Source organism: Parasteatoda tepidariorum, chromosome 5 (assembly GCF_043381705.1).
Source record: "Parasteatoda tepidariorum isolate YZ-2023 chromosome 5, CAS_Ptep_4.0, whole genome shotgun sequence".
Lineage (NCBI taxonomy): Eukaryota > Metazoa > Arthropoda > Arachnida > Araneae > Theridiidae > Parasteatoda > Parasteatoda tepidariorum.
In genome coordinates this window covers 77,634,778-77,660,567 of record NC_092208.1, presented here as the reverse complement: position 1 = coordinate 77,660,567, position 25,790 = coordinate 77,634,778, and the positions used below count along the sequence as shown (strand labels likewise).

Here is a 25,790-nt window from a genome sequence, read left to right as displayed (position 1 = left end):
CCAAATAATCAATTAATGCACAATATGCAGAAATAGTGTTAATATGCTTAGGAACAAAGCAAAAAATTGCCATGCAATTTTTAAACTAATGCTTAATTAATTTTGTAATAGATGTAATTGGGGGGAATAAATTATAAACTATTGTACTAAAAAGCAAAATTAATAAAGAAAATGTACCAATTTGATTAGGAGATGCGTAAAAGTCTATCATACTATTATTGAAGCCAGTGATGCTTAATTATTTTTGGTAATATGCCCTACTGGCCTTATGGTAATTGATGCAGTCTTAATAGGTACCAAATATTCTAATATAGGCACAAAGTATTTTATGAGTAATTTTAACGCTTATTAAACCTGCACCAATACTGTGGATTTTTATTTTATATACTGTAAAAATTGGTTTATTACGGTCCCTCGAAGGTATAAGTATTGGGGGATTATGGTAAATTTAAAATATCATGAATTGGCCTTGAGCAGTGACAGATGATATTGAATGCAGATTTTTACTTTATTTTGATAGAATGAGCTACTAAAGATTTTTGTTTTACTAAACCTAAACATAAAGAGTAAAGAAATATATATGTAATTCAGCTCAATCTGTTTGTCTTTCAGTTTTGTGCATGATTTCGTAGTGCTCAGTACTGATTTATTAGGGAGATTTCACAAATTTACGTTAGCTATAGTACGCTCCCGTAAGTAAAATTTCACGTAATTGTGCACCTTTAGTGCGCATGTCTGAATACTGGTGAAGAACGGATGCGCCTGTAGGAAAATATCAAACTGATGTAAGTGAACATAAGAGATTTTGCAAACGCTAACATAGTGGAATATCATTTTAACTTTGACCACAAAATCAGATCACAATGGACGTAGACTATTTCTTTCAAGCTGTGGCATACAATTCAAGATGCTTTGCTCTACGTGAAACTGCTGTTCTGTGAGCAGAAAAAATTGGTAGATTATAGAATTTTAATGAATGCAGCCATGAACAATGCAGCTTATTATTATTATTAATAATAATATTACATTTCTTCGCTTTCCATGTCAATGTTTTTATTTCGGAGGTAGGCTCAATCAGAAAACAACATTGAGATATAAACAGCGTGCTTGTAGCTTAGTCATTGTTTCGTAAATCATGTCAGCATAGCGTAAAGACTCGTAGCATCTAAAATAAGGGCGAGCATGCGCAGTTGCTTCAATTTTACGTACAGAAGCTAACGTTGCTGTTGTTGTTAATTTACGTCGCACTAGAGCTGCACAATAGGCTATTGGCGACGGTCTGGGAAACATCCCGGAGAATGATCCGAAGACATACCATCACACTTTTGATCCTCTGCGGAGGGGATGGCACCTCCGCTTCGGTAGCCCGACGACCTGAGCGCGAAGTCGAGCACTTTACGGTAGCACAGTTTAACGAGGACCAATACCGCACACCCTCGGTCCCTGCGCAGACTGATCCAAGGGGTCACCCACCCGCACACTGACCGTAGCCAGTGATGCTTGACTTCGGTGATCCGCTGGGAACCGTGTCTTAACGAATAGTCCACTGCGGGACTGGAAGCTAACGTAAAAGTGTGAAATCTCACTATTGATTCTATTTTCGGTACAGCACGAAGAACGCATATTTAGGTAGTACTATGTAAAGTCTAAAGTATTGTTGGAGCAAATAAATGCATTTTAAATAAATATTCAATTTTTCGCCGAAATTTGTCTGTAAATATAGAGCTTATTTTTAATTTTCATTTGTTTACTTGTTTTGTATTAACAAATGTCAACATAGTAAAATTCAACTTTAACAATAAAGTATCAATGACAATAATAGTATAAAATACAATTAAGATTTTGTAAGAGATACATCTATAATTTCAAAAAAATATAAATTATTAATAAATTATAAATAGTTATATTAAATATTATTAATAAATTACATATAATTTTAAAGATGAAGTATTCTTCATTCAAATTCGGAATAACTGAGAATTTTTGATAATTTAACAAATTAAATTCAGACACATGAAATTATAGAATACTTAAATTTAAAGTTATTTCATTTAAGTTAAAGTGATGCGTCACTAGTTGCTTTAGATTAATACTTCACTAGATTAGAAAGTTCATCAGAGAAAAGTATAAAAAATAAATGTAATTAAAATCTAAATACTTGAAGTGAAATTGAAATTTTATACACTACAGTATCGATGAAAATAACGGTGAAAACTCTACCGATTCGATAAAGCTAAACATCGATAGAATTTGAAAAAGATTTCGTCTCTTTTACTGTTTTTAATTAAAATTTAAATAACTGCGAGTTTAACATGTTTTAAAAGAAAGAACTGAAGGCATTAAAACAGATTAAACTTACTGTATTTAAGACTTAAATTAAGAAAGATGTTTTTTTTACAGAATTCACTGAAAATAATGACGTATTTTTCGATTTAGTTTCTAGTGGATTCTAATTTTTCTTTTCTTTTCTTTTCATTTCTATTGTCAATGAAAATAAAAGAGCAAAATCAAACTACACTTTATAACAAAAAAATCGACGCACCAAGAAGGAGTGGTCCGATTAAAACGAAAATTGGTGGATAGGAAGACAATGTACAGAATAGTAAATGATTAAAATTTCAGAACAATTGAATAATTTATTGCAGAGTTACAGTAACAAGTTCAATAAGGTGTTGACCAGCCCTCAAGCCTGGATACAAGCTGCCACACGGCGTGGCATAGACCGATAAAGCTCCCGGATGGTCTCTTGCGGTATTTCCTGCCAAATTCGATTCAATTGTCGAACGAGATCATCAACATTCCGTGCCAGATGCAATTGCCTTCCATCATATCCCAGACATGCTCGATGGGAGATAGATCTGGTGATCTGGCAGGTCAAGGAAGAGTTTGACAAGTTTACAGACAGTCCATAGCAACACGTGCCGTATGTGGTCTGGCATTGTCCTGCTGAAAAACCAGCCCAGGACGCTGCAAAAGGAACGGCTGCAAAACAGGTCTTAGGATTTCGTCGACGTACCGCTGTGCAGTAAGTGTACCTCCAATGACATCCAAAGGGGTCCGGCTGTCAAAGGAAATGGCACCCCAGACCATAATGCCTTGTTGAGGACCGGTGTGGCGTGCAATAGTGAAGGCAGGATCCCCCCTCTGTCCTCTGCGTCTCCAAACACGTCTTCGATGATCGTCAGGACACAGTTGGAAGCGGGATTCTTCGCTAAAGACTATACGTCCCCAGTCGGCATCATTCCAGCCATATCTGTTCAAAACATTCATGCATACGAAATTTCAAAGCAATCGGATGATTGCTTCTTGGTGCGTCGATTTTTTTGCTATAGAGAGTATATCGATAGAGATACATCGATAATTTAAAAACAAAAATATTGACTCAATATTCTCTTAATTGAAATCTAAATACTGACGTCTTACATCACTCTGAAAAGTGAATTCGAGTAATAAAAACTTGAGAACACATAGAAATTATAAAAGGAGTTTGTCTTACTACGCGGAGAAAAGAAATCTAATAAAATTACCGTACTCTAAGATAATAACATTTCTGGTAAAAGGAACATAATTCTGGTTAATAAAACAAAAATATACGATATTTAAATTATTCATACAGTATATTTTCAGTTCATATAAAGGTTTTTCTGAAATTCTGGTTTTCAAAATTTTTGTTTTTATCACCACATATTTAGTAAAAATACAAAACTGAGAAAAAAATTTAACAGATTAGATAGTTTTTATGTTATGCTCTAAATTTTCGTGATCAAATAACAAAATTTTATCAGATTTTATGAAACATTATAAAACCATATTTTATTGTTAATTTTATGAAAATCTCCGAAGCGCTTTAGTAAAAATTACCGAACTTTTTAGTGTACACATAAAACCGAAAATAGTAAGTTTTACCATATTCTGGTTTCTTTGACCATACTGTTTTCCTCAATGTAAAAATATACTCAATGTAAAGTTATACCGTTTTCGTTTAATAAGTTGTTTTGTTTATTTTAGTGAAATAGAAGTTATCTACTTCCAACGAAATAAACGAATAAACGTTGCCTTAATAACAATGGAGGTAACGTTGACGAAGTGCATTTTCGTTACGATAAAACAATTTATCCATAATTCCGATAATTTTCTTTTAATTGAAATCTGAAAATTAAAAACTTTGACAAAATATTTAAATTTAAAATTATACTCACGTGATTCTTGAAAATAGTTATTCAGATTTTTATTAAAACGTATCAGTGAAAATAAAGTTCTTTTTTGTCTTAAAATTAATGTAAAATAAGAATGATAACTTTATAAAACCAATGAAAATAAAGATGTAAAAAAGATTAAATAAATAATTTTATCGTCAGTTTTATATTAACTTTCTTCAAATTTAAATATGAAATCGCATAATATAAATGTGAAATCACATAAGTATCACATTTTGAAAAATGAAGTTTATAAGTATAAAAATTTGAGAGAAACTTAATTTTATAGTGTTGTTTGAACAATTTGATTCTTTGAAAACAAATATGCAGTTTTTCGTCAAAACGTACCAGAATTTCTTTTGTTCTTTCAGTTTATTTTGTTATTTTTAATTTTTTGCCCGGCAGTATCAGGGAAAATAACTGTGTAAAACATAATTTAATTTTTTTTCAATAATACTTTTGAATTCGAGTAAACTCTTTTATTGTTTTGCCTTTTGCAGCGAAAAATTTGAAGAAAAAAAAAGTATTTTGCTCGTACAGCGTCCTCGGAAAATAGTTTTTTTTAATCAAAACATATAAAATTTGTCATTTTATCTGTATTATATCGCTAAAAGTCTCCTTACTTTCACTCGGCGTTTATTTTCAATATAAATAAAATTATACCGTTTTTATTCAATAATCCGATAAAAATTGGAAGAAATGTGCTTTTGAATCTGAAATTTAGTTTATACCCTGAGGTGTAAGTGTTTCGCATTCGTCTTAAAATTTGATAATTTTCGCCATTTATTGTTGAATAAATGGGATAGTTTTATAATTAATTTAAAAATAAAATATACTATTGTTTTCGTACTTTCATTTTCTCGTTTTAAATTCATTAAAATGAACGTTTTATTCAACATAACTATTGTGATAAATACCACATAATTTTAGATTATCAAATATTGAACATTTTTATGCAATTGTTTGAAAGGCATTTTAAACTTAATCGTACATGATTCCTAACTATGTATCAAGCATATAAAATAGCAAATTTAATAGTTTTACGTAGCATAAATATTATGAATATGTATTTGAATTATGGATTACACTTCGCAATTACAATACACGATGAAAGTCTAAAGAAAAGTGTCCATGGTACAGTTAAAACAAAAGTGAAGAAAAAAAACTTTTAAATAAAATGATTTAATACCTTACTACCAAGTGAATCTATCATAGCTCAGTTGAATAAAAAATTGCATGATTACTTAAGTAATCAGAATATGCAGTATGCAATCTTCGAAAATAAATTACTGTTATTATTTTAAGATAATTTTTATGTTACAATACGTTATTACAACTATTTTGAAATTATTTTTGTCCATACTGTAACATATTTCTGTTGCTATTTTAAAATTGTTTTGGATGTTGCTTTTATATGTTTCTATTACGATTTTGAAATTAGTTTTGGTGTTAATACTATATATTACTGCCATTTTTTTAAATTTATTTTTGGTACTACTATTACATGCTATTGTTTCTTTTTTAAAATTTTCTTTAAAGCTATTACTACATGCTACTGTTACTATTTTAAAAAATAATATTAAAATATTAATACTCTATTTGCACTTCTCTCTAGCGCTTGCCAATTAGACAACTTAGTAATAATTTTTGAAAATAAAACAAAACAAAGTTTTTAAATATTATGACGAAAATACTAGCAATTAAACGAAATTCTGTATTTTTAATCTTCTTATTAACAAAACCTTTGAACCAATTTTCACTATCACTGAGGACAATCCTAGTAAATGAGTCATTTAAAATAACATGAAACATTCTGTTAAAATAAAAATTATCTACTTTTTTTGTCAAACTCTTTTGTTTTGTTTCGCATGAAAATTTTACATGAATATTGTTATTTGATATATCGGCTAAAAAGTCGTGTTGTTATTGTGAACATAAGATATGTGTAAATTACACTGGGGAACAAATTGTTATTATTATTATTTTGAATGAGATCTCTTAACGGATATTTTCACGTAACTAATTTCAAATGTTCAATCGGTTTCTGTCTCCGAGCTGAAGTTTTTCTCCTAAGTGGCATTTTTAATATATTTTTTGTTGAAATGTACACGTTTAAAAATGTTATATATGAAAGGGAGTCGCATAATTTTATTTTATTTTATAACCATCGTTGAATAGCTGACTCAATTTTCGGGTTTACGACAATTAATGTTCGACTCCGTACCCTCGTAATTTCGAACTCGATTCAGATTATTGGGCGAAATTTGCCTTCTTGGAAGACTTTTTGATGCATCTAACCCGCATTTACGCTACATGGGGGGGAGGGATCTTGAAAAGTTCCCACGGTTAGCCAGATGGCAAGGGAATTCTAACCCTATCCAGCCCTCTAACCTACCACTGAGGACATTTTACGTCAACACTATGATCGGTGCAAGCTGGATGCGGAATTCGCCGTAGCTGGGATTCGAACCCGGTTCACCTCATTGGAAGGCGAATGCTCTGACCCCTGAGCTATCACGGCTAGGGATCGCATAACTGTTACAACAAACTTTCAGAGGAATTAACACACAATCTCAGGATTAAAACTGTAAAGAAACCCATGAGCTGAAAATATCACCATACGCCGCTTAGATGCTTCCCTATTATGAATTGTTTCTTCTTGTGCATCTAAACAGGTCATAAGAAGGGGAGCATTCCTAAAAGCGTACGACGATAATGCCTGGCGCAGTTTGTTATTCTAATATTAATTCATCCCGATAATGTACCTTAACATCTCTTGAAATTTTTCGCAATATTTATGCGTCCCCCTCTTATATATAACGATTCTAAACTTCTACAATATCAAGTATTCGTAAGAATGAGCACAACTCTTGCCTCTAGGGTATATTAAGTGCAATACTAAATAATATAATACCAGCGTTCAGCTGCATAGTAAATATATTTAATATAGATAATAAATATTTAAAAAGTATGAAATATATTTAAGCTAATTTTCTCAATTTATTGCGCAGTTCTGTTTTATTTTACGAAAAAATGTATTATCCACTATTAAAAAACTCTAACTTATTACTTATTCAAACTTCAAGCATTTTTCTCCAAAAATTAACTACTTTACTTTTTTAAAAGACAGTGATAGATTTTTCTTCGATAATAAAACGTGAAAGAAAAGATTTCAATTTATGTCGAATTTAAATTCAGATGAATACTAAAATAAAATTCCAATAATAGTCGCATTTTAAATATAAATATTGAATCGAGGCTTGTGAATCAAGTGCTTTTTTGAAGAAAAAAAAAACATAGCTGTTAGCTTATTTAAATCAGTTTTCAAAAATTCATACTTAAAACTATCTTTCTAAATTTAAAAAACACCAACTTAAAATGCTGAGTTGCATGCAAAATAGTAACTTAAGTTGCCAGCGAGAGCTTTAAAACTTCTAAATTTTGTAAATTTATTCTTACACGTAGCTTAAGGATACTTTCTGGAAGTTTAAGAATTCTTTCTTACTGCAAAAAGATTTTTACCCAGCGGCAAAACTACTTAAGAAAAGTTTTAGCGAAAAACGAATTTTCAGTCGCCTTTCGTAATTCCGGAGAGATAGATTTCATTTGGGATTTTAGTAAAACACTTATTTAACACTTTATTTTAGAAACAACTTGACAATGATGCATTCAGAGTTAATTAACATTTGTTTTAATTAAATATAGATATAATTAAATGTGAAGCAAATTGAATAATTATCAAATCTTTTCATTTGAAATAAAGTACGAATTTAATTAGATTACAGCATTCTTTTCACACAATATTTGACAACACTTTGGACAATGATGCTTTCAGAACTAATTACTCATTATTTTAATTGGATTTAAGAAAAAAACACGAATACAGTTTAGAAATATTTAAATGAAATATGACTATCAAACATTAATTGCAAGAATGCCATTTTAATTCAAATAACAAATCTTTTGCAGAAATTTTGACATGTGCATTATAAAAGTTACGATGCAAATTTGATTATTCATTAAAAGTATAAGTAGTTTAATAAATAAAATTTATTTCATTTATAAGGAAATTAAGTACTTTTATAAAATAAAATAAAAATAATATTTTAATTAAATATAATAATAATTAGTTTTAATATAATTAATTAAGTAATAATAACTAAAATTAGCTATATTTAATTATAATATTAATAATAATAAATATTAATTATAATTGATTATAGTAATTATAATGATTATAATTGATTATAATAATTATAATTGATTATAATAATTATAATATTAAATAAAAATTGTTTAAAAAAATTTTAAAATTAAAAATTAATTACTTTATAAAAAAAGGCAATCTTTGATGTCTTTTACGCAATTCTGGCAATTACATCAAAATATACAATATTTAAACCATTCATTTGGTAATTTTCCCGATCGTATAGTGAAGGTTTACGAAAATTATGGTTTTCAAAGTTATAGTTAGGAATAAGAAATTCTAGTTAATAAAACCAAAATAAATGACATTTAAATCATTCATTTGGCAATTTTTCCATTCACATGGTAACCACTTACGGGAAACTTTAGTTCTTATTACCACATTATAGTTCTTATTACCACACATTTAGTAAACATGCAAAACTGAAAAATAAATTTTACCGTATACATGTTTTTTATGCCATGTTCTAGTAAATCATAAAAAAAGTAGCAAATTTTATGACATTTACTACCAAAAAGCATGGTAAACACCATATTTTATTGTTAATTTTACCAGAAGTCAAAACCAAATCGCTTCGGCAAAAACTACCTTGCTTTTTGATGCTGCCATAAAGCAAGGAGAAACGGTAAATTTTATCGTATTTGGATAGTTTTAACCATACTCTTTTTCTTAGTACGTAGTAAAGTAATAAAATCTCGAAATAAAGAATCCTTTCCTTTATTTCTTTCAAAAATAGTGTCTAAGATTGAGCGAAAGAACTCAATTTTTGCGATAAAGCCGCTTAAAATGGTAAACCAAAATGGTAAACCGGTACATTTATTTATAGTGTAGCAATTACCGATGTGAATAATTGAACAACAGGTTTCACACATGAAAGGATTCGAGAAAAAAATATTGCTACAATGCTATTCCCTAAATTAGTCAACAAATTGAATAAAAACATATTAGTAAAGCGATAATTGCCCGTACTTTTAAATAAAGTAATTTCTGTCGAAGGAAGTGTTTAAACGTATTTATTTGGGTTAATTGTTATTGTATTAAGATAATAGAAATTCGCGCCAATTAGCTCCAGTTTAATTGCGTTTTTCTTTTCCATCCTTTTCAACTGAGGTTTGAAAACTGCACACCTTTTAAATTCCATAAGTTTTTCAGTAGTACTATTGCTTTTGTTCTCAAGTAAATTAATCGTAAATATGTTTTTTTTCATAAATGACTCATCATTTGAGCTATATTTTATATTAGTCATACTTAATTATATGTGGCATTCCTGAACGTCATTTAATCTTATTACTGGCCGGGTATAACCAATCCATATTGAATTCGCAATTGCCAACGTTCAACTTTGTAGCCTTTTAATTTTGAGCGATTATTATTAATTTGAGCGATTATTATGATTTCAGAATGCTCAGAAGACGAGGGAGCTCTTAAAACAAGCATTGATAACCCTGCACATTGTTACATAAATTCTATTCTAAAAATACGCATTTTGAACTGTTTTTCAATGTTATACATGTTATATACTGACTGTTATTCAGAGTTATACACCGAAGAGCCATTACATTATGACCACCCTGCTAATAACATGTAGGACCACCCTTAGCCCTCAAAACTGCTAGCACCCGCCGTGGCATTGATTCCACAAGGTGCTGATAGGTAGTCTGATGTATCTGGTACCAAGCTCTCACCAACTGGTCCTGCAATTACCTCACATTGCGAGGGGGAAGCGTGGCAGCAAGGATTTGGTTTTCCAAGTAGGACCACAAATGCTCTATTGGATTAAGGTCAGGTGAATTTGGAGGCCAAGACATGACTTAAAAGTCACTGGAATGTTCCTCGAACCAATCCATGACGATTCGACCCTTTTGTCATGGTGCATTATCCTGTTGGAAAACACCATCCTCCGCAGGAAAAACTGTTGCCATGAATGGGTGAACCTGGTCTGCAACTATGTTCAAGTAGTTTACAGACGTCAGGGATTGTTCTGCGAGGATTATGGGTCCTAATGAGCCGATGAAAACATTGTTCCTGGGCGAGAAACTATGAAAACCTGGGCGATCCCATTGTTATAGATGAAGGGTAATGGCTCTTCCGTGTACACTTTAGTTTAAAAAAGAAAAAAAAACATTTTTGCAAGAAACAATTCTTGCTGGCTTGAATACGTCACGATTTGATCTTCTTAGAAAATGGAGCTAATCCTGGCGCAATGTAAATAACATCAATGCATATAACATCACCTCGTAATAACAATGTATTGAGCTAATCCTCGGACTTGCATTTCAATATTTTATTCTCTATTTTATAATCTATTTTATAATCAAAATGTCTACTCTATTTTATAATCAAAATGACTTACAACTAAGAAAATGCTTTCACGTATTATTTTAGATGAATTTAAAACTCTGAATTTAAAACTGATATTTCTTCAAACAAATGGTTCTATTTCATACTTGTAAATGATGTGTTTTAGATGCAAAGACACTATGTGTGAAGGTGGTGGGGTAACGTTCTATTTTGTATTTTGATAGCTCAGCCTTTCACATTGATTTGCTCGCTTTTATTTGGTGTATTTTTGGTATCACACTCTCAGCGAAATCGGTTTAATTTTGCTGCAGATTTAAGAAATGTTAAGCTGGATTCTGTTTCCTCGTAAATTGAACCATAGTATTATAATCAAGTTTAAAAACTACGTTTTTATGATTCAGTTTAGGAATCTATCAAGTTTAAAGAAAATGCGAATGATATAATGTTTCACACGTCTCGAAATATCCAATGCATGTAAAGCAACGAATCGGTAGCTATCAAAAATTCATCACTTACCAAATCCACACTATTAGAATTTTATTTTAAAATTATGGTGAAATAACCGGCAACAGTCTGTCCTTCCGATTAACCCTAAAGTTTGCGGAAAAGAATATTTTTCACCTTTACGGTTTTGAAACCGTTTACAACTGGTATGTTTATAAGACCATGAATACCAAACTATACGGTTTTTAACCATTTACAGCTATCATGACTCATTACCGTAAGAAAGCAAATTTAACTGGACATAGGAGCTAGGCTTCTCGCTAGGTAATGGGCATTAGAGAGTGCAGGACACAGTAAGCTCCTTCATGTGTTAAAGGGAATGAAGGTGTCAACGCTGGGATTTGAAACCTCGTCCTGTGGTCATGAGATTGACATATTTGTCCTCTCGGCTGTAGTATGTACGATGTTGCAATGAACTAAGTTGCTTTTGCCAATTACAGCTGCTATGTCTCATTACCGTAAGAAAACAAATTTAACTGGACATAGGAGCTATGTTTCTCGCTAGGTAATGGGCATCAGAGAGTACAGGACACAGTAAGCTCCTTCATGTGTTGAAGGGAATGAAGGTGTCAACGCTGGGATTTGAAACCTAGTTCTGTGGACATGAGATTGACAAATTTGTCCTCTCGGCTGAAGTATGTAGCTGTTGCAAGGAACTAAGTTGCTTCATTCGCTTAGTTGATGCCATAAAATTCTGGTTATTTAGCAGTTTTAGGTAAAAAAAATTTAATAAATGTTATTCCTAACTGTTAATAGTTTGATTAACATCTTATTTATGGTTATTTACCGGTTTTGCGTAAATATGGTAAAATAACAATTAAATAGATTGTTAGCCATTTTATCCGAGAAATTTCTGACAGTGCATAATATTTTGTAAAAAATGAAACAAGCCTTGAATTTTATTCTTGGCATGATGAAAAGGAACTGTGTTCTTTTCATTTGCTGTTTAGTGGTAATTGTCATTTAAACAATGGTAAATGGAACACTATCAGGCCGCACATTCCATTTTGGAAAGCTTAGTCGTTAAAGAGGAGCAACATAATGCTGTGCAATTTTAGAATGTGTAAAAGGTCGAATATTATAAATAAGTCATTTTTTTGAACTGTTAGAGTAAACAATTGCATCTATCATCAAAATAAGTTCTTCTCAGTTTGAAAATAAACGAACTCTTGCTTTACGTTAACATGAAATAACTTGATTTGCTTCAAAAATTTCAAAAGTGAAAAAAGTTGGTATGTTTTAGTCGTTCAGAAAGTAGCGCCTTTTCTCAAAATCCACCAGACGTGTATGAGGAAAATAAAACAGATTTGAAACAGAAAATGTAAAGTTGCTAATGAAGAAACGGAAAATAAATAAAGGTGAAAAACAAAACAGAAAAAAAATGCAATAGCCAAAAAGCATCAACGAATATAGAGTTTTTTCTTCCGACCTTTTTAACTTTTGAACGAAGCGAGGTTTTAAAGTTATCAAATATTATTTCTTTCCGCTCTACTTTCTATGAATTATTAATTCAATACACTCAGATCTTATTCTTTTATTAACGAAAGATTTCATTTTTTTAAAAGATAACTAGCCTGGTTGTCAGGACGTTGGACTCGTCTTCGTGAAAACGGATTAACAGTTCGAATCCAGACTGCCAAAGAATCCCCGTTTATTAACTGGGCACTGGTACACGTTCAAGATGTCGTGGTCACAAAATCCTCCAAGTTCCCATAACAAATCAATACCTCTGAGAGTACTGAACTGGAGATTCATCGTTCTCTGGTTCAGGTCAAAATTACTTTCTGAGGATGAACGAATGGACTATGATAGGATTCCCCCTGTGACGTGTGTGTGGATGAACACTTCGCCACTAAAAAAACAAGAAACGCACCCTCTGTCTTAAAAATTCACTTGATTTTGCTGGTATTGGCAAGTGACGTAAATACACGACAACAACAGATCACTCCCTATTAAACCCACGTTTCTTAAACGTGAAACGTGGAACGTTTTAATTATCAGAACTTCGCAGAGATTGCGTTCGAAAAACTAAAATAAATGGCAAACTTATATGTTTTACATTTTTATTTTATAGTCGATCCAAATTTCGAGTTTACGACAACTAATGTTCAACTCCGTAGCCTTGTAATTTTGAACCCAATCCAGAAGGCAAGGGAACTTCTGGATCAAGTATTGGGAGAAATGTTGTCTTCGTGGAGGACTTTCTGATGGAACTAACTCGCTTTTGATGTTATATGGAGAGGAAGACTACGAGAACCTTCCACGGTTAGCCTGACGGCAAGAGAACCATGATCCGTCCCATCATCCGTCCTAACCCATGATCCGTCTACCACTAAGGATATTTCACGTCAGCACTGTGATCGGTGCAAGCCGGATGCGGAATTCGTATCGATCAGCCATCGCCGGTATCGAACCCCGGTTCACCTCATTGGAGGACGAACGCTCTATCCCCTGAGATATCACGGCTCTGTATAAGTTATACAGATGAAGAACTAGACTTATGTATACAGATAGGTTTGTATAACGACTTACCAGCACGTAGACAGCGAAGGGCATTACAACTGCTGCCACCAGAAGATCAGCAAAAGCCAAGCTCACGATAAAATAGTTTGTAGCAGACTGTAGACTTCTTTCTTTGTAAACGCTGAGGATGACCAAAATGTTACCAACCACGGCAACCAATGGAAGGGGTATCATCACTAATGTCCAGTAAACTTTGGCTGGTGGAACAATGTCAAACCTAATGTCATCGATATCAGTTACATTCCAGGGGCAACTGGATAGGTTGTTTGAGCTGCAATTATTAAAATCCACTTCTGTGTCATTCCACGTTGATAAGGGATATTTGTAGTTAGTCAAGTTAATATCATTTAATAGATAGTCATCCAGATCAGTAATATTCTCAACAGTTCGTGAATCATTCATTTTTGAAAAGAAAACATAGAGTATTTATTCGAGAAACGTGAAATTCTTCAAAACCGTTTAATATGTTCCAAAACACAGCTTCATAATCAAGTCATTAGTCATTAGTCATGGTAATTAATCAATATGGCAGTTAATTTGTAATTCCGAACATATATAGTAAATTAGAGTTCTATAAACGTGCATGATAAAGCTGCTCTAATAAGTTCCTCCCAGTTTTGAGAGGAAGTTTGAAAGTTTGGAGCATTTCTGAATTATTAGAACATTTGTTGCGAGACCATAACTTTTAGCCATTTCTTTTATACTTTCGGAAGTGGAAACTTTTTAAACTCGATAAGCACCTTTTTTTTGTTAGTTAATATAGTGGTGGCTGCATTCTAATTCCTCCATATTCTAGAATTGTAAGCGAAAATCTTCACAAGATTCTTAATAAAATTCTTTATAATATGCATCAAGTGAATTCAAAATTTAATATTTCATTTGCCATTTTAGAGTTTAAAATCACTAATTTTCTTAAAAACAAATATTTCTTGTATTTATATAAATAAATAAAAACATATAGCATAAAATGATATAAAATACAAAATAAGTTTTAAAACAAATTGTGAGTATATTATCGATATTTTTGTAGATGTTTTGGAAATATTGCTGTCAAGAAATGTTGTTGTATTTTTTTACAATATGTTGTTATATTGTTGTATTTTTTTCCTTGAAATAAAGTGAGATTATCTTGGTTATTCTAGTATAAAGTATATTTAGAATTGCCGGAAGGTATGTTTCTTGAATATGATTTCAGAATGCTAGCATTTTTCAAATAGAATCTTCCAAAAGGAGTCTTTAATGCTTGCGTTACAATATAAATGATTTGGAACTTTAGAAATATTTAATTGTTTTCTTATTTCTTCTTTAAAGTCTTCTTACTTCAGCCATTTTCTAAAAGAGAAAAAAAATGCTATTAAACAATCAGTATAAGTCATCAAGATGAAACCAAAATTCGAACTTAGTGCTGAAAAAAATTAAATAATTATTAAATAAAGCAATTTTTTGCTTAAAAAAACTATTACTCAGTGTAAAACTATTAAAAACTATTACTCAATCTATGCATTTAAGTTTACTAACTTTTTCGATTGTTCGTAGTTTATTAGATACAATTATGCATACACAGAAAAGCAATTTAATTAGGCTGCCCGGTAGAAACTGTTTCGTTTCCTCAATAAATCCATATATAGCCCACAAAAACAAATTGAAAGAAATGCTATATTCTACAAGAATAAATTGAAAGATAAGGCTTTCTGCATTCTAATTCTTCATAAATCTATCATTTCTTATCTCCCCTTCTGCTGATCCTAGGGGTGGTTTTCACATCGTCCGATCGTCTGCTTTGTACCGTCCACATGAAAAGCGGGGAGTGACTAAAAACGATTTATAGTTTACAAATTTTGTGATGGGTTAAATTTCATTGATCGAATCAAAACACCTTATGCAATGCTATGCAAATTGTGTAACGTTTTGCCTTATTTCTGTTGTCATGAGGGTGCTGTGACAATACCTCCTAGAGAAGAAGGCCAGACAACTACTTTTCGTATTAGCTGTGACGTCATCAACCGATGGCTTCCGCCGCTTCGCTTGCTTTTACGTCAACCACGTGCTTGTGTGTTCGTATGAAATCTGTGGAATGTGTTTTTCGAAGCACGTGCTACATTTAGTAATGCTAATCAAAGTAATTAACTCTAATTAGTACAATTTTTCATTTAGTTGGAAGATTGCTTTTCGAACCTTAAAAGATGTATTTTATATCGTAAAAAATGGAATAGTTATATATTTCCATTTCTTCACCAGAAGATAAACAACATTCATTCGGAATAGAACATTCATACATAGGTAAGTACTACTATTATTTCATATAAATATTAACACTTTTGTATGACTGATTTTAGAAATCTTGATTTATTTGTCCTATTATTACTTTATTTTATTGGAAAACTTTCATGACCTTGTTTGAACTACCATTAAACAGCATTGTTTCGATTCTGTAATTCAGGCATAATTCTTGTGCAGTAATTCGAAATTATTTTAATAATATATATATTTTTAATATATATATATATATATATTTATAATTATTCATTTTTTAATAACACAATTTAAATATAGCATGTTATTCTTAACTTTAAAGCACACACGTGCTATAATACATATTAATTGCATATTTAAGAACATAATTGTAAATTTAACTATGAACATAATTGTAATTTACAGTATTCAAAAAATCAAAATCTTTTATTTCTTAGGATTTTATTGTATGTTTTCTCAGGATTAATTTTAATTGATAGCTCGAATAATTAAACCTAATCTTTGATAATAAATAGTGTTAATAATATATTTGCATTTGAATTTATTATTTGAAATTTTTAATTGCCTTGAAGGAAAATTGAATTTTTAATAACTATTTGAGTACTATATAATATGTGTTATTATTTATGTAATTTTCATCTGTGTTTAATTGTAAATATTTTTGTTTACNAAGTCTTAAGTGAAAAAAATGTCATTAGTTGATAAGGTGCATTTATTTATTGTATTATTTTTTTACCATAAACAAGATGTACTAGTATGTTAAATCTAAGAATGTTGTAAATATGTCCTCAAATTCACAATTTATTAGATGTCTTTTTGTAAATAGTAAAGAAGAAAAAATTATAGGCATGTTCTATTGTTTTTTCAATTAGCTTATTCATATGTATGGAGTATATATAGAGTATGTATTAAATTAAGCTTCCTTAAATATTTGTAATGTTTCAAAAGTTTGTTTTATTAATTTGTTTTTTTAAGAAAAGTATAAACAGAATTGAAATATATTTTAAATTAATTATATTTAAAATTTTAAATTATTTTTAAAATAAAGTTTCTCTTATTGTGATAAGTTGTCTTTTTTTTTAAAAAAATTATTCACACTCTTATTTATTGTTCTCACTGTACAATAAAAACTAGTTAGAGTCACTAAAATAAGAAATCTTTAGATATGAAAAATGCATGATTTTTATATTTTTGTGAACACAAATTTGAAAACAATTTGCAACATTCAGTAAGTTTAGATTCACAAATAATTATGAAAATTAAAATCAAAATAAATCTGCTTATTTCCGCTTTAATACTATTTTTTTAAAATGTAAATTATCGAAGTCCTCTTTTGAACAAGATTTTCATCAAAAATCGTCGCTAAGAATATTACTTAAATACAAAAACAGATAGAAGAAACACTCGTATAGGGAAGGAAGATGGCCTCCAATTCATGACGTCACTACAGGCTTGTCTGGCTTCCTTCTCTAGGAGGTATTGGCTGTGATAACTGCTTATATGGTTAATGTAGTTTATTTTCAATCCTCCAAACGCTAATCCAGTGGATAATTCAGTACTGAAACGATATAATTGCTGCACTATTGTTGAATAACAAGAGGAAGGCTGATTTTTTGATCCGGGAAAATCTGTGGCAAAAACTCAAAAGGTTAACACTCAAAGGGGACTAACACTCAAAGGGTTAATAAATCGATGGTAGTTTGCTTCACTGACGGCATTTAACCCTTTGCCTACGGCTGGTACAACTGATGGTCCGGAATAGCAAGTGCTATCAGGCGCAATAGGCAAAAGGTTAATATGGCTGCCCAGACTCGTGCCAGGAAAATTCAAATCTAATTAGCCTTACCAGTTTTCCGATCGCTAGCTCCAACATGGAGAAAAAGAATCGAAGAAAATTGCCGTACTGTATGGTAATAACATTTCAGTTCATGAAAAAAACAACAACATAATTCTGTTTAATTAAACCGAAATATGCAATATTTAAACCATTCATTTGGTATTTTTTCCGTTCACTTGCGATTTTTTTTTTATTAAATTTAAAAATTTAAATTCAGTGAAATGAGCACAAAATTCGAGAAATTGTGGGTCCAATTTCAGTGTGCGACAAATTTGCTGCAGAGTATAATGATGTAACTAAGCAATAAGGATGTAGAAACTACGAAAAAAGAGCAAATTGAAAATATATTGTTCGATATCGAAAGATCTTTGGAGCGCAAACTTGGAGTGTATTTTTTAAGGATATTAAAACTTCCTAAGTTTAAATACTATATTTCGCTTAATGAGCTCACCGGTAAATTATGAGCTCACCGGCGGGGATCGAACCCACAACCTCTCGGACATGGGGCCAGTGCCTTTCCAACCAGGATATCAAGGCCCATGCCTAGGCTATTGCTTTAAAAAGACAAACTCCTTCACAAATAATTGACATGACAGCAATGTGGTTTCATAGCTACATATAGGTTTAAAACATTCAGAGCCATTATAAAATTTAAGCAATTACTTCGTGACTATGTTTTTATTTCCATAAAAATTCAAAACCACTCTAAATAAATTCTTAATGTATAAATTTTTTTCCAACACTACTTAAAATATTACTTCAGACAACCTATAAAAATAAATAATAACTAAGTGTTTCATGTAGAGAGAGAAATACCCGAGTCTATGGCGCCACATAAGAAAAATATAAGCATTAGTTTTGAATTTACTTAATTTACAAAATAGATGATGAAATTCACAAAAAATAAAGGAATCCTTCAAAATGATAAAATGGGTAAAAGGAAAAATATCTCATTAATTATTAGGAAAAAGTCTCCTTTACAATTTTTTTTTGCTAACTATTGGATTTTCTCCAATTGCTTCGTATCTTTATAAAGCTCTATGCGTGTATTTATTGAATTAATTAACAACATAAGACATTTAGTTATTTATTTATAGTACAAAATGATCAAAAAGAACTTCATAATGATGGTTGTTAATGGAAATAAACACACATATATTTTGGTCATAACATATATTTAGATCAAATTATTTATATTTTATTATGCGTGCATATTCTGTGAAGTTTTTTTTAAATACAATATATTTCTTAATGGGACTCTCTTGAATTATGGAATAATTTCTGGAAAAACAAATATTTTTTAATTTTGTAAGTTTTGAAAATTTTGTATTGTTAATTAAGTTATTTAAGTTTCGCAAATTTTGTATTTTAAATTTTTGAGAGCTTGATCGATTCAAGAGACAATTTATGAGAACTGAAGCATCTCACAATCTCTTAGATGAAAAGTATGCTAGTTTCGACAAAGCAGTCACCACACAGCAAGGCTTGTGGCTAATTGTTAGCATTTGCACGTGACACGTCCGGAGTTCAATCTTCAGACCTTGCGAAGTTGACTGTGTCTTTTAGCCAGTGGGTCGTTAAAATAAATACAAGCATACTTTTGAATAAATACTGAGGAGGGGGATTCTCGTTAGGCCTCCTACTCCCCAGAGGCAAAGGTCAGGAAAACAGGGATTGTTCAATACTTCCTAGAAGAGAGAAGACCTAGGGACGGATCGATTAAGTAGTCCGACGTAGCGAACATAAACTGCGCAGTGGGTGTGAGACCTTCTCCCTTCTAGGAGGTATTTATTGGATGGATACAGTGGTCCTTCAACACCAATGAGCTGTCGATGCCTCTCAGTTTAATTTTTAGTTTTTAGCCCGCACCCGGCTCGGAGAAATATCTATTATTTGGTGATTTATGAAAAAATTCCGATAATAAGAAATATAATTTCAAATTTCTTATAAAGCTGATTCTTGATTATGATTTCACGAAACGAACTCTTTTTTCTAAATTTCATATGAAATTCCGTAACTGTAAGCTGTTATATGATGTTACGTGAAAATAAATTGTATATCCTACACGTTCGTAATAGCCAAAGCTTGAGAATACGAAAATTCAATTTCTTTTCACGGTTAAGACATAAATTAATACCTTAATTTCTATTTTCGTTTTTTTTTCTTCTTGGAGCTGGGTTGCTTTTACCTTCAATTGTGTATATAATTTTTCATTTTGATCAATCCGTGTCACAAAAAATAATTTCACGCATTCTGCTGGTACCAATGCAACAGAAAAAACTTTTTTTTTATGTATTCGTGAAAATAAATAGGAAAACATCACGTACTCTACGCTTGGTCACAGTGAAATCGGGAGTAATAATTACTTCCGTTGTTTTCAGAGCTACCAGCATGATATTTTCTGTTGAAGGTTTAACAATTAATAATTCGCAAATTATTACTCACATATTGTTACTTTTTTTATTCCATCGTACCCCTAGTACAGTCGAATTTCAAGTCATCCCCCTACATCAATGTTCTTCAAATTTTTTAGTCTTATAGTTTATGCACGGCAAAAAAATTTTTAAATTCAATAGAGCACCCAAAACAGCAGTGGTAGTGCTTATAATTTCTCAATATAGAGAAAAGTATGTTTTATATTTTCTAAACTCTTGATCAGTCGATACAATTTTTAATCGTCGTCTAAACTATTGTAATTGTGTCGTCTAAACTATTGTATTGTGTTTGATTTATATTTTTCTTTATATCCTAACTCTGCAAAATAAAATCGTAATGAAATTTTTTTTTTACTATATTTTATTTTTACTAATAAATTTTTTGAACAGTATATTCGCACTGACTTAGGCCATTTGTTATTTCATAAATTTCTAATATTAGCAAATTATTATTAAGTGTTTTTTTTTTTTTTTTTTTTTTTTTTTTTTTTTTTTTTTTTTTTTTTTTTTTTTTNTTTTTTTTTTTTTTTTTTTTTTTTGGCTTAAGTTACGCACGTTCAGGAGTAACCAAAAAGACTATTTTTTTTCCTCTAACGCAATTTTTTCATAATATTAATCTACATCTAAGTATAGCGTGTACAGTAAACGATTTCGCACAAATTTACTTGTAATCGCTTATTAACATTACAGATTACTCGTCATTTACTAGAAAATCACCTACACTCTGATCTATAACCAATTCTTGCATGTTTCACTACAGAAGAAATAACAGCAACGCTTACAGGGCCACCTAAAGCTTTTTCCCTCCCTGCTTTCAACCTTTATTTCCGAAAGTGGAAAAGATTTTCTACATAGAGTTTGCATGATAGTTGCGAGTGGTATTGCCCGCCAAACTCTCTGTAGCGTAAAGGTAGCGGGTGTGACTCTCTCCATAATCTTGGTTGCATCTTCGTGTTCTCTTTCTCTGACTCTTCTTCCACTTGACTAATACATATAAACAGTACTTATATAATTAAGCACAGAAGCCTGCATATATGAAGGAATAAATAAAATAAACTTGCTTAGTATTATTGCTATTTTGTTTTTAGCTATTATTTTATTTCATAACCGTCGTTGGCCAGCCGACCCGATTCTGAGTTTACGAATCTGAATTTCCGTAGCCTTGTAATTCCGAACCCAATCGAGAATACAGGAGATCTCCTGGATCAAATATTAGGAGAAATTTGTCTTCTTGGAGGACTCTTAGGAATAACTAGCCCGCATTTGCGTTACATGGAGAGCAAAGCCACGAAAATATCCAACGGTTAGCTTGGTGACAAGGGGACTCTGACCCATGATCCGTCTAGGATATTTTTTCGTCAGCACTGTGGTTAGTGTGGTCTGGGTGTGTAATTTATATCGACAAGCCATCGTTGGGATTCGAACCCGGTATACAGTCAGTGGACAAATTATTAGACGCTTTATATGATTCAATGTAAAATCCCTATTATAAGGTGATACTATACAGCATTATTGTTTCTTAGGAAACCGAAAGCGGTTTGCATTTGTTTATGTTAGTGTATCAATTGGTTAAATTCGACGAATGGATAAATTAGACGATATATTATTATAAATTATATGAATATTTATTATATCATCTAATATTTTGGTCTAAGCATCGAATACTTTGTCTTATCATTGATCATTGTCATCATTACCATTGGCATATCTGTCATCATATCGCTGGTTCAAAACTAAAACGACACATCTGCAAACGTATTATGCCTGCAGATGCGTCGTTTTAGTTTTGAAGCAGCGATATAATTGAATACTTTGCTCTCATCATTGAATATTTTGATCTAAGTATATTTAAATAATTAGATCAAATTATTAGACAACTGTAGTTTTTTAATAATTACATGTTTTGCTCGAGTTTACACGCAATATTTTTATACTTAAACTTGCATGTAATGGGTTTTTATTCAGGAGATTTTTTTTAATATATTTCCTAATTGTATTTATTTTTAACGTATTGCATTACAATGTTAACCAAAACCAATTGATGCACGAACGTAAATAAATGCAAATTTATATACAAGGTCCGGCTATTAATTTCCAGGACTGACGTAACTGTAGGAGAAAGAAAAGCCGGAAGATGGCGCTAATGATTGCATATTGAAGAGTGTTCTCTTGCGCATGTGCAGTGCAATCGGCGCCATTCTGAAGTGAATGGTTCTCGTGGAAAAGCGCATTAAAACGGAGCTCTTAAATTCCTGTTGTCGAAGTGAAATGGAGCAAAGAATTAACATTAAATTTTGCTTCAAATTGGGCAAGACAGCTGCAGAAACCTACAAATTGTTAAAACAAGTTTACGGCAAGGAAGCATTATCTCGCTCAAGAACTTTTGAATGGTTTAAACGCTTTCGAACGCGAAAGCGTGGAAGATGATCCGCACACAGTTCGTACGCAAGCCGAAAGCAATTGAAAAAGTTCGCGTCCATGCATTGCGTTTGTCTGTGAGGCGATTCTTAGCTCAGCAAGGTGTCGTTGAGTCGCAGCATCCACCATACTCGCCAGACCTAGCACATACTTTTTCCTGTTTCTTAAGCAGAAAAATTCTCTGAAGGGAACAAGATTTCAGGATGTCGAAGCCTTCACGAAAACTGTAACGTTACAGTTTTCGTTACAGTTTCTGCAGCTGTCTTGCCCAATTTGAAGCAAAATTTAATGTTAATTCTTTGCTCCATTTCACTTCGACAACAGGAATTTAAGAGCTCCNTAGACAACTGTAGTTTTTTAATAATTACATGTTTTGCACGAGTTTACATGCAATACTTTTATACTTAAACTTGCATGTAATGGGTTTTTATTTAGGAAATCTTTTTTATATATTTCCTAATTGTATTTATTTTTTACATATTGCATTACAATGTTAACCAAAACCAATTGATACACGAACGTAAATAAGTGCAAAGATATATATATATTCATTTAAATTTAATATTAATCAAATTTGGTTTGGAATTAACCTCAATTGTTGAAATTTTCATGAAATAACTGCTGCTAGCTTCTATTTACAATATTAATCTATAACAATGTATTCTTCGTCTTGAAACATTTAGATTTGCATAACAAGATATGTATATCTTTGTTATAACCAATCTTGAACATATTTGAATAATTCATATATCCTTGCCTGTATCAGAAAGCATTTTATTTCACGCATTATTTACATGCATCATATTATATCGTCAATAAAATATAAAATTTCGATGCAATTGAAATTTAATTTCATCGATTACATTGCCTGCAGTTATCAATGTACAATCGCAATTTATTTTCTATCAAAAGTTGTGAACAAACAACCTTTCATCAGTTCGCCAAGCTTCTTTAAGTTTCAAGACTATTATATTCCAATATATAAATTTTCATTTTACAAGATTTTGCTTTTGGCCTTAAGCACTGTCTCTTTGAGATTTATCAATAGAGTTTAAACAAATAAATTGCATACCTTGTTATTTTTGCCAGTAATGCATTGCGGTTAAGTAAAACAGGAGGTGTTTAGTCAGAGAACAAATTAACATATTTATATTCGACATAATTTGTTATAATTTTAATTACATTTTATTGTTTTATAGCATATTTGTACCCCTGTAAATTTCTGTATATTGATTGAGATTTGATTGAAAGAAAAAATAGTTCACATATGTTGTTTCACTGCTGTAAATCTTATAATAGTAAAAACAAATATTTTTCAATGAATTAATAAGAACAACAATAGAATTAAGACTGTTCAACTTTAGGTTTTAATTTGTTCACCTATCCGATTATTGTTGCAGTTAATGTTGAAAATAACATGAGTGTTTTTAGTAACAATGCATAAAATTAATCAGAAGTGCATTATTTTATCTTTATGAATGTAAGTTTGAACTTTCAAAGAAATATAGTTAAAAGCTGTAAAAAATGTAGTACTACTAGAAACTTTATAGGAAACTGAGATTTCCGGTTTTTTCTAGGAATCTACAATTTATTTCTAGTTAGTATTACATGAATAAACTTACCAAGACTTCTTAGTAAGAATGCTAAGGAAAGGCTAGTAGCATTACAGGTGATGTCCTTACAGTGTTTAATGAAAATCATTTTGTACATTCGCTGTAACGTTACTAAGAAACACTTATTAGATCATAAAATTCTTTTTATCTAAAAACAGACTTAAAATTATGTCGGTTGTTCATCGATGGTTATGAAATATTAAGTAATATCTAAAAACAGAAGAGCTGTGATGGCGTTTGATGGAGCATTCGCTTTCCAATGAGGTGAAACAAGCTCGAACCCCAACGACCTGGTTTATACGAATTACGCATCCGACTTGTACCGACCACAGTGAGACGCAATATATCCTCAATGGTAGACGGATCATGGATTAGAGTCCCTTTGCGATCAGCCTAACTGTGGAAGGTTTTCTTAGCTTTTCTCTATGTAACGCAAATGCGAGTAAGTTCCACCTGAGAGTCTTCTATGAAGGCAAATTTCTCCCAATAATTGATCCAGGAGTTCTCTTGCCTTCTGGACTGGGTTCAAAATTACAAGGCTACGAACATTAGTTGTCGAAAACCCAAAAAATTTAGTCGGCTGTTCAACGACGGTAATAAAATAAAATCTAGGAACAAGAGCCTTTGTGGCTCAGAGGATAGAGTGCCCACCTTCCAATGACATGGGGATTTAAAAAACAAATTTTATTGCAGTACATTTCTATTTTTAAATAAAAATATTTTTTCAAATTCTGAGCCAAATTTCATTAAAAAGATGATAACTAGACAATTATTATCTTACTTATCTTACTCTACTTTTTCATAAATTATTTTCTATTCTTGAAAATTATGGACACATTATTGATGAATAGCAATATTAATAACTGTATAATAATGACCAAAAATAACTACTCAATAGTAATAATAAGTTTATACGACTTAAAACCCTGGCAATTTATGTGAACATTCCATAAATTGACAGATAATAAGTAGAAAACAGACTCTGTTAACTAAGTACAAAAGTTCAATTTTTGTATTTATGATTTCTAAATTTGTTATACTTTAAGAGAAACATGATAATACAAATTATTTCGAGGCCATTCAAATATCAAATATCTGATAAAGGGGGAAGGAAACATTATGATTATGAGCAATACTTACTTACGAACCCAAATTTACCGTATCTTCCATTTATTTTAACCCAACTAATGTAACAAAAAAATGTGGAAAAATAATCTTTAAAATTTTTAGTTTGAAATAAAAGCTGAATTTTATAAAAATAAAATATTATAAAAAGTGTGGGTTATCTCTATATTGGCCCAATTTCAACCTTTGTTGATATAAAAGATAAAATTAAAATATGAAAATTATCATTAAACTTAATTTTTTGGAAGAATTTCTGTTTGCGAAAATAGAATTATTGGAGTAAATTTTTGAATTCAAAACTAGTTTAAAAGACGGAATGAAAATTTAAAAAAAAAATCGAAATAACATTTAGAAACGCTTTCTTCAGAAAGCAATGAT

The 25,790-nt window shown here is 31.0% G+C and overlaps 1 protein-coding gene across 1 annotated transcript in view; it reads right to left on the bottom strand.

Annotated features, from left to right (window-relative positions):
- LOC107449468 (dopamine D2-like receptor) overlaps positions 1 to 25,790 on the bottom strand; it is a 160,949-nt gene that overhangs the window by 62,768 nt on the left and 72,391 nt on the right. Inside the window, exon 2 of the mRNA XM_016064995.3 lies at positions 13,741 to 15,063. Within this exon, the coding sequence (XP_015920481.1) occupies positions 13,741 to 14,133 (393 nt within the window). The 5' untranslated portion in view covers positions 14,134 to 15,063. The remainder of the gene's footprint in view (positions 1 to 13,740; positions 15,064 to 25,790) is intronic.